The sequence below is a fragment of the Diorhabda sublineata genome, chromosome 11, assembly GCF_026230105.1.
Source record: "Diorhabda sublineata isolate icDioSubl1.1 chromosome 11, icDioSubl1.1, whole genome shotgun sequence".
Classification (NCBI taxonomy): Eukaryota; Metazoa; Arthropoda; class Insecta; order Coleoptera; family Chrysomelidae; genus Diorhabda; species Diorhabda sublineata.
Window position 1 is genome coordinate 6,964,376 of NC_079484.1, and position 10,871 is coordinate 6,975,246.

The following is a 10,871-nucleotide window of genomic DNA, read 5'->3' on the forward strand; positions in this document are numbered from 1 at the left end:
AGTCCTATTGAAAAAAGTCACATGGCAAAGTTGTAGGTAATATAACCTCAAAATTTATGACAAAAATTCAAAAAACTAGTTTTTAGTTTTCTATTTTTAAGTTTTTTATAAAAATTTTGTTTCATGAAATTTGGAAACTTTGGAAACCTTTTATCGAGTAATTTAGTACTTTCGAAGTCCCCTCGTTTTTTTGGCTCTATAAACTCGAAAAATCATCCGATTTCGATGAATTTTTCTTCGTTTTTACGGCGAATTTACGAAAAAAATTGAGACAATACAAAAAATGAAAACTTACATTGGTTTCAGGGCTCTGAATATTCATGAAAATGCGCTCAATCACGTATAATTGTTGATAACTTTTTTCCAAACAACCAAATGAAGTTGTTACATATTTTTTTCCTAATCTACACAAATAACGAACAATTTGAAATAAAAATTATAGAAAAATGTTGATTTATCATGATATTGCAATTAAAAATAATAAAAATTTCTCTTCAAATTGACGTTTTCTCACATATAATCGCTTATACCTTTTTTATTGAGTAATCATTAAAGTTATTTAAACAAAAACATTTTTAAAATCACTTATTGTAATCAAGTGCACAATATTAAAAATAAACTTTGAAAAATTGAAAATTTTTGAACATTTGTTCTGAATTTTTAGCACACCCCTCCTAACCTAACCAATATAAGTTTTAATTTTTTTTATTACCATATTTTTTTTCATAAATCCGCCGAAAAAACGAAGATTTTAAAAAAAGTTCACCGAAATCGGATGATTTTTCGATTTTCTGGAGCCATAAAACGAGTGCCAGTCACAAACAAAATAATAAATGGACAAACAGATTTCTGAATCATCATTATTAAAAATTTATTTATTCCATAATTGAAAATTTTTACTAGTCACATTTTGTCGCAAGTAATTTTGGTCCAACGAGCTTTTTGAACTCGTTCAACCAACACATTTGTTATATTCCTCGTACAGTAGCTTCTACAAAAGGCTCGATATTTTTAAGTAAATATTGCAAGACGCTTACACAAAAATACGTAAATAAATATTTGATAAACAATATTTTCACATAAAAGTGTAATTTGTATTTTGGAACGTTTCATCTTGTTCAAATATTGATATTTAATATCTACTTGCTCATCAACATACTTGAAATTGTAACTTTTGCAATATTTCTATGAGAAGATAAACTGATTACGTGAACAGATCATCAATCCTATCAAAATGATAACTGACATTGTGAAACTATTAGATTAATCTATAAAATATTAGATTTCTCGATTTCGGTGACCTTTCTCCTATGATCTAAGCAATCCAAGTTTCTGGTCAACTCTGGATCGCCTATAAGTCAAACTGCTCTCTTCTGTATTGAATCGAGCATCTTCAGGATATGCTTGGAAGCCGAACTCTAAATGTGTGAGCAATATTCCAAATATGGACGAATCTGGGACTTGTAGAGGATGAGAAGTTGTTGCTTTGTGAAACTGCCTTAGTTAAATCGGCCACGTGCCTATGCCAGGACATATTACTTCCAACCTCAACACCCAACAAGCGAATTTGCGATGATTTGCTCTATAAAAAGAGCAGCCTGAGTGTTTGCTGCATTAACCTCAACCAGAATGCTTCCCCCCCATACCAGAATGTTTTCGCCAGCGTGCTATGAAGAGAGTAGGTGACAAGATGCATTCCTAGGGAACACCAGCGTTGACTTAAAACTTTTCTGTGTGTCCATCGATAGCGACCTGCATGGATCGGTCTTTGAGATTTCAATTTATTTAGAAGGTTCTAATGCCAAACCATGTCAAAAGCATTCGTTATGTCCAGTGCGATTGCTCTGGATTCTCCATATTTCTCTATAGCTTCAGTCCATATGTTGATGACTTCCTCCATGACCATGGCAATGGCTGGGACTAAAGCAATCGGACGGTAGTTATCGGGAATAGTTTTTTTCTTTTTGTCCAAGAAATTTTCCAATTTTTATGGAAGAAATCTCTTTTTTATGATATAGAAAAGAGTATTATCAATATCTACTTTGAAAGCCCACGTATTTGTGTAAGAATAGTTTGTATACCTACGATTTTCATTCATTTAGAGGCCAGTTTAAAGATTTTTTTCGATGTTATCGTAAAATGAGTTTATCGTATCCCTAAATTTACGCAAGACAATCATTCAATTATAAAAAGTACGTAACAATCGTAGATCTAGATCGTTTGAATTTATGAAAGTCATAAATTGATTGATAAGATTAATAAATGCGAAAATACGATGTTAAAGCGATTCTACAATGCACCAACTAGCGTTTATAAACCGAATGACGAACTAACCATTTATCATATAAAAATAAATAATTTTACTGGGTCAAATCAATCATACAGGTAAACAATCTTCAACGCGGTATGTGAGAAAAATTTTAAACCTTTCAAAATACAAAAATACCAAATTCTTGATTTGTGAATGATTGGTAATTGAAAAAAAGGGTGAAAACGGGAATACGGTGAAATGACAGCTGTTCACTCACTATCCAAGGAGATATGGAAATGCCTTTTTTTTACCCGAAACCCCTTCAATTTTATACATAAAACCCCAATATTCTATAACATTCAATACTTAATACCAATATATGCTAATACCATTTATTATAAGTCTAGAATTCCCTGTATATGATGATAGGGTGCATATATTTTCACAATTTTCTCCCGAATTTCCCACAATATATGCGAATTAATCGAGAAATATATTAGTTCGTAGTAAAAGGGCAAAGGTCTTAGTATCAAACCGGATGGCCCTACTTTATAGCGTTGCATTCCCAGACTCGGAACGCGAAATCTTTGGTTGTCGGACCAGTTTATGGTCATCTCCTTGACCAACGAACCGGTTTTATCCGTCCGTAGTTAAATAGTAAGTAGTTTATTCGAATTAAAATTTGCTATTACTCACTAAAGTAAGAAGGGTGACGTGAATACATTAATTTTTTAATTTATCACATCTTTTTAATGTCATTTAATAAAGCACCGTAGAGGATGATCAGAAGGGCGGCGAAAACATAATTACTACTGACGTACAAATGCTCAACAACTAACAAACTAGACGACATAATCATAGAAATAAATATAAATAAAATTTTAAAAAAAAATTAGCAATATTGAATTGTAAGAAAAGAAACAGAATAAACAAAAACATAACATTTTTTCTGATTTTTCACATGGCTAAAAAATGTGAACACCGCATCAAGAATCTGCTAAATCAGCAACTAAATAGTAATAGTTGTACGACTTTTAGACATTTAATTGAATCATGTTTACGTTTATAATATCCAAATAGGATTTTCGTGCATATACATCTTGGGAAGTTTGAACGCTATAATTGAATATGAAAATGAAATACCATTATCCCAAAATTTAATATAAAAAATCCTTTTTCCACTTTATACAGTGAAATTCTGCACGAAAAGTCCGATATTCCTGGAACTCATGTACAATTATAGCTAATAAAATTTTTACCACCGATCTCTAGACTTTTACTATATATGTCTTAACTTTTTTGATAAACATTTTCATAATAAAGAATTTTCGTGTAGAAGATTTTCGAGAATTCTTGTTGGACCAAAACTTCGAATCACGCGAATTAAATATAAAGCAGAACTTCCAGAAGAAACAATCAACATAGCAGAGTGAAATCTTAAAGAGGAGAAATTTGAACAAGACCAGCAACTGAATATTATATTTCTGGCGCTGCCAACAGGATTTTCGTATAGAAGATTTGCCAGAATTCTTGTTGGACCAAAATTCACGGAAATTCAATGAAAACAAGAAGAAACAATCAACATAGCTGAGTGAAATCTTAAAGAAGAGGAGAAATTTGAGCACGACACTAGACCAGCAATTGAATATTATATTTCTGGCGCTGCCAACAGGATTTTCGTATAGATTTGCCAGAATTCGTGTTGGACCAAAATTCACGGAAAATCAATGAAAATAAGAAGAAACAATCAACATAGCAGAATGAAATCTTAAAGAAGAGGAGAAATTTGAACACGACACTAGACCAACAACTGAATATTATATTTCTGGCGCTGCCAACAGGATTTTCGTTTAGAAGATTTGCCAGAATTCGTGTTGGACCAAAACTCACGGAAATTCAATGAAAATAAGAAGAAACAATCAACAGAGCAGAATGAAATCTTGAAGAAGAGGAGAAATTTGAACACGACACTAGACCAACAACTGAATATTATATTTCTGGCGCTGCCAACAGGATTTTCGTATAGATTTGCCAGAATTCGTGTTGGACCAAAACTCACGGAAATTCAATTAAAACAAGAAGAAACAATCAACATAGCTGAGTGAAATCTTAAAGAAGAGGAGAAATTTGAACACGACACTAGACCAACAACTGAATATTATATTTCTGGCGCTGCCAACAGGATTTTCGTTTAGAAGATTTGCCAGAATTCGTGTTGGACCAAAACTCACGGAAATTCAATTAAAACAAGAAGAAACAATCAACATAGCTGAGTGAAATCTTAAAGAAGAGGAGAAATTTGAACACGACACTAGACCAACAACTGAATATTATATTTCTGGCGCTGCCAACAGGATTTTCGTATAGAAGATTTGCCAGAATTCTTGTTGGACCAAAATTCACGGAAATTCAATGAAAACAAGAAGAAACAATCAACATAGCAGAATGAAATCTTAAAGAAGAGGAGAAATTTGAACACGACACTAGACCAACAACTGAATATTATATTTCTGGCGCTGCCAACAGGATTTTCGTATAGATTTGCCAGAATTCTTGTTGGACCAAAATTCACGGAAATTCAATGAAAACAAGAAGAAACAATCAACATAGCTGAGTGAAATCTTAAAGAAGAGGAGAAATTTGAACACGACACTAGACCAACAACTGAATATTATATTTCTGGCGCTGCCAACAGGATTTTCGTATAGATTTGCCAGAATTCGTGTTGGACCAAAATTCACGGAAATTCAATGAAAACAAGAAGAAACAATCAACATAGCTGAGTGAAATCTTAAAGAAGAGGAGAAATTTGAGCACGACACTAGACCAGCAACTGAATATTATATTTCTGGCGCTGCCAACAGGATTTTCGTTTAGAAGATTTGCCAGAATTCGTGTTGGACCAAAACTCACGGAAATTCAATTAAAACAAGAAGAAACAATCAACATAGCTGAGTGAAATCTTAAAGAAGAGGAGAAATTTGAGCACGACACTAGACCAGCAACTGAATATTATATTTCTGGCGCTGCCAACAGGATTTTCGTTTAGAAGATTTGCCAGAATTCGTGTTGGACCAAAACTCACGGAAATTCAATTAAAACAAGAAGAAACAATCAACATAGCTGAGTGAAATCTTAAAGAAGAGGAGAAATTTGAACACGACACTAGACCAACAACTGAATATTATATTTCTGGCGCTGCCAACAGGATTTTCGTATAGATTTGCCAGAATTCGTGTTGGACCAAAATTCACGGAAATTCAATGAAAACAAGAAGAAACAATCAACATAGCAGAATGAAATCTTAAAGAAGAGGAGAAATTTGAGCACGACACTAGACCAGCAACTGAATATTATATTTCTGGCGCTGCCAACAGGATTTTCGTTTAGAAGATTTGCCAGAATTCGTGTTGGACCAAAACTCACGGAAATTCAATTAAAACAAGAAGAAACAATCAACATAGCTGAGTGAAATCTTAAAGAAGAGGAGAAATTTGAGCACGACACTAGACCAGCAACTGAATATGTATTATATTTCTGGCGCTGCCAACAGGATTTTCGTATAGATTTGCCAGAATTCGTGTTGGACCAAAATTCACGGAAATTCAATGAAAATAAGAAGAAACAATCAACATAGCAGAATGAAATCTTAAAGAAGAGGAGAAATTTGAACACGACACTAGACCAACAACTGAATATTATATTTCTGGCGCTGCCAACAGGATTTTCGTTTAGAAGATTTGCCAGAATTCGTGTTGGACCAAAACTCACGGAAATTCAATTAAAACAAGAAGAAACAATCAACATAGCTGAGTGAAATCTTAAAGAAGAGGAGAAATTTGAACACGACACTAGACCAGCAACTGAATATTATATTTCTGGCGCTGCCAACAGGATTTTCGTTTAGAAGATTTGCCAGAATTCGTGTTGGACCAAAACTCACGGAAATTCAATTAAAACAAGAAGAAACAATCAACATAGCTGAGTGAAATCTTAAAGAAGAGGAGAAATTTGAGCACGACACTAGACCAGCAACTGAATATTATATTTCTGGCGCTGCCAACAGGATTTTCGTTTAGAAGATTTGCCAGAATTCGTGTTGGACCAAAATTCACGGAAATTCAATGAAAATAAGAAGAAACAATCAACATAGCAGAATGAAATCTTAAAGAAGAGGAGAAATTTGAACACGACACTAGACCAACAACTGAATATTATATTTCTGGCGCTGCCAACAGGATTTTCGTTTAGAAGATTTGCCAGAATTCGTGTTGGACCAAAACTCACGGAAATTCAATTAAAACAAGAAGAAACAATCAACATAGCTGAGTGAAATCTTAAAGAAGAGTAGAAATTTGAACACGACACTAGACCAGCAACTGAATATTATATTTCTGGCGCTGCCAACAGGATTTTCGTTTAGAAGATTTGCCAGAATTCGTGTTGGACCAAAACTCACGGAAATTCAATTAAAACAAGAAGAAACAATCAACATAGCTGAGTGAAATCTTAAAGAAGAGGAGAAATTTGAGCACGACACTAGACCAGCAACTGAATATTATATTTCTGGCGCTGCCAACAGGATTTTCGTTTAGAAGATTTGCCAGAATTCGTGTTGGACCAAAACTCACGGAAATTCAATTAAAACAAGAAGAAACAATCAACATAGCTGAGTGAAATCTTAAAGAAGAGGAGAAATTTGAGCACGACACTAGACCAGCAACTGAATATTATATTTCTGGCGCTGCCAACAGGATTTTCGTTTAGAAGATTTGCCAGAATTCGTGTTGGACCAAAACTCACGGAAATTCAATTAAAACAAGAAGAAACAATCAACATAGCTGAGTGAAATCTTAAAGAAGAGGAGAAATTTGAGCACGACACTAGACCAGCAACTGAATATTATATTTCTGGCGCTGCCAACAGGATTTTCGTTTAGAAGATTTGCCAGAATTCGTGTTGGACCAAAATTCACGGAAAATCAATGAAAATAAGAAGAAACAATCAACATAGCAGAATGAAATCTTAAAGAAGAGGAGAAATTTGAACACGACACTAGACCAACAACTGAATATTATATTTCTGGCGCTGCCAACAGGATTTTCGTTTAGAAGATTTGCCAGAATTCGTGTTGGACCAAAACTCACGGAAATTCAATGAAAATGAGAAGAAACAATCAACAGAGCAGAATGAAATCTTAAAGAAGAGGAGAAATTTGAACACGACACTAGACCAGCAACTGAATATTATATTTCTGGCGCTGCCAACAGGATTTTCGTTTAGAAGATTTGCCAGAATTCGTGTTGGACCAAAACTCACGGAAATTCAATTAAAACAAGAAGAAACAATCAACATAGCTGAGTGAAATCTTAAAGAAGAGGAGGAATTTGAGCACGACACTAGACGAAGTCTTGTTTACCGACGATTCCAGATTTACTCTTTCCAGAAAAATGTTATTAATGTCCCAAAAGACCCAGGGCCCAGTGGAAGAGAATATATTTTCCGTGAACGTGCTTTGCCCTATTCAAATACGACAATTTTATATTTATACATGATATCGCATGATTCTTCCTACTAGATATCGCTATTAATAACAGAAAAGTTGAAATAATATCGGAGCAGTTATAAATATTCTCATTTATCGGCGATTTAATCCACATAGTATTCTGCATAAAATCTTACTTCCCATTCTCTTTATTCGCCCCTGTATATATAACAAACAAGTAACTGATGACTGCATCTGGATAGTAAAATTTCCGAGATCTAAAGTTGCAATCTTAACAAAAATTGGTAATTTGAATTCAATACTGGTTCTTGATTTGGAGAATAGAAAAGATTTTTTTCTAGTCCAAAAAAATTGGAGCATTCGAAATGGGCTATTACACAAAGACAGTTCGAGACCTATACGAGTAAGTTATACCGCTACAAAATGATATTTCAACATAAAGTAGAAAAAGAAACAAAGAATCAATCTCAAAAATTGAGACCTCTTTCTATATTATTACTTTTTCAATCCCATTATTAGAACAACTGATTAATAAACCTCAGTTACGTAAAATATAAAATTTTAGAAACGTCATAAACCCTAAATCGACCACAGTCAATATTTTCATGGAGATAATTCGGTTTAAAACTTAATTTAACTTACCTTACATACTAGCTCTTCCTTAGTATTGATGTCCACGCAACGATAAAGCGAGCTACCTTCAACTTGTTCAAATAATTGATATTTATCTTCGATAATCGAATTCTGTAAGAGTCTTTCACCGTTAGTAGGTCCAAGAAGAACATTTCTACGATCCGAAGTCACTCTCGGAACCCGACATTGCGTATCGCGGAGTAGCGATACTCGCAATTTCATTATATCGCCACTAGATGGACTCACTTCTACCGATTTGTCGTTTACGCGACGAACGCTCGACGGCGGTTCTTGAACGTGCACGTTTTGCATTTTGATTAGAATTAACACACGCGCACAAGACGGAATTGACAGCTTTGTTTTTCAATTGATTTTCTTGGATTTACACTGTTCGATGAATATCCTGCAACCAAGAAAAATAACATTCGTTGAGAATACTGTTTTTCAAGACATTTCACATAATTATAATGCGAAAATCAAATATTTGTCGATTTAAAATAAGAAAATTTGAAGGCATCTATATGTGGAAATCTTTCTCGAATAGGATACTCTGTATGTTATTAAGAAACAATTTCTTCGTTTTGTCTCTTCTTGTATATACAATGATCCGTTTTGGCGTATTGTCATTAGCGATACTGGATCAAATATTTACGCTATTAACATACAATGAAGTAATTTTGATAACTTCTTCACTAATTCAAATTTTTTTTATAACATATATTTTGTACTCCCAAATTTTGATATTATTTTTCAAAATACCTGGTATGCGATTGAATTATGTTATTAAATGGTAACTGCATTTTATACAATACGCAATTTCTATAAAAAATATTAGTCTGCTTCATTTCGTTATCACCGTCACAAGGAAACTTAAATTCATTGGAAAAAAAATTAAAATTTTGTATTTCTTAGATCTTTTGATATCTTTCTAAATATTCTTGATTTTAGATCTCTTCTGTTCCAAAATTTTTAAACAGAAGAGACCCAAAATCAAGGACATTTAGAAACATAAACATTCTTCAATATTGACAATTTTTCTGATAATTTTTTCACATCAATGACTTGGTGTTCCGAGTATTTTCCTTTTTTTTGACTTATTCATGTCTGTGTTCAAAATTTCCTTAAGATGATATTTCCACCCTTGTTTATCATCTATGTACGAGGACCATTTAACAAAAAAATTACTCTGGAGAAGTTGACTTTCGCTATAATTATTGTATCGTTAGTTGATGTCATGTTTTTTACGTGGAAAAATCATTAAATAAACAAAGGAATATTATACAGATATTTTTCCTTTCAATTTTTTGTATATTAATACATTTTTCGCTCTAATAATATATATTTCTTTTATCACTAAAATATATTATCTAATAATGAACGTCATGGGTTATTTCCTTGAATAAATACAAACATACGTGGGAAAACACATGTCCAAGTAGTCAGCGAAATTTACATATTTTATAAATGATTGTAATTTCATCGGTTTTCAAGTAGGGACCTGTACAAATTTTGAATAGATATAAAAAGATTTATCTAATTGTCCCAATAAACAAATTTTGAATAATATTTCGCAATAATGGTAAATGTGGTTAATTATAATATCAATATATATTTACCAGCCTAAATAAATCGACCTTGACGTATAAAAATAATTCATACCAAAACCTTAGCCACTCGATAATAATTATTCACACAAAAACAACTATTATTATCGAAATATGAGTAAAATATATGAGAAAACATTATGTCATTGTCAAATTTATTGAAATGATTACTAAACTGAATTTATCATGGATCTATAAAAAAAAACACAAAGAGAAATGACTAATAATGAATCTTTGAAATGATTATATCTCTGGAAAATTTTCCAATCCCATATACTCTAATATTATTCAAAGAAACGTCATATAAAGTGTGGTTGAAGCGGAAATAAGTATTACTACATATAAAAATATCCAGAAATGTAAAATACATTTTTTTCCTCGAATAAAATTATGTTATTTCTAATAAAAACAGGAAATATATGATTCAAATTGTTATAAAAATATAAAATTGCATATTTGAATGTAATAATATTCTGTCATAATCTTATAACGAAATTGTTAATAACCCAATACAATGAAACAGTAAAATGTAATTATAAGTTTCGTAAGGCGAGATGAATCAAATAATTTTATTAGTGTTACAAAATTTTGAAACGTCGGTACAATACAATAAAGGTCAAAAAAGTGAATTAAACAACAATGTCATTGGCGAAATGTAACGAACAAAAAAAATTTAAAAATAACTAACCTTGCTTGGTACTTCCAAAAAGGTAAATACAAATCCTTGAAACAAAATTTCACAACAACAAAACCACTGAAATGTCAAATCGAAAATAAAGTTCCCCACGTCGCGATGTATTATCAAGTACACACATCAAAATTCAGTGCACACTATAACAACGCCATCACGCCACTAACCATATTTTGTTTAGCAGTC

At 32.5% G+C, this 10,871-nt stretch overlaps 1 protein-coding gene across 1 annotated transcript in view; it reads right to left on the reverse strand.

The window, feature by feature from the left end:
* Positions 1-10,871, reverse strand: part of LOC130450066 (tribbles homolog 2) — a 95,624-nt gene extending 84,753 nt beyond the window's left edge. The window contains exons 1-2 of the mRNA XM_056788238.1: positions 10,683-10,871; positions 8,400-8,793 (exon numbers count right to left, since the gene is read on the reverse strand). Of these exons, the coding sequence (XP_056644216.1) occupies positions 8,400-8,702 (303 nt within the window). The 5' untranslated portion in view covers positions 8,703-8,793; positions 10,683-10,871. The remainder of the gene's footprint in view (positions 1-8,399; positions 8,794-10,682) is intronic.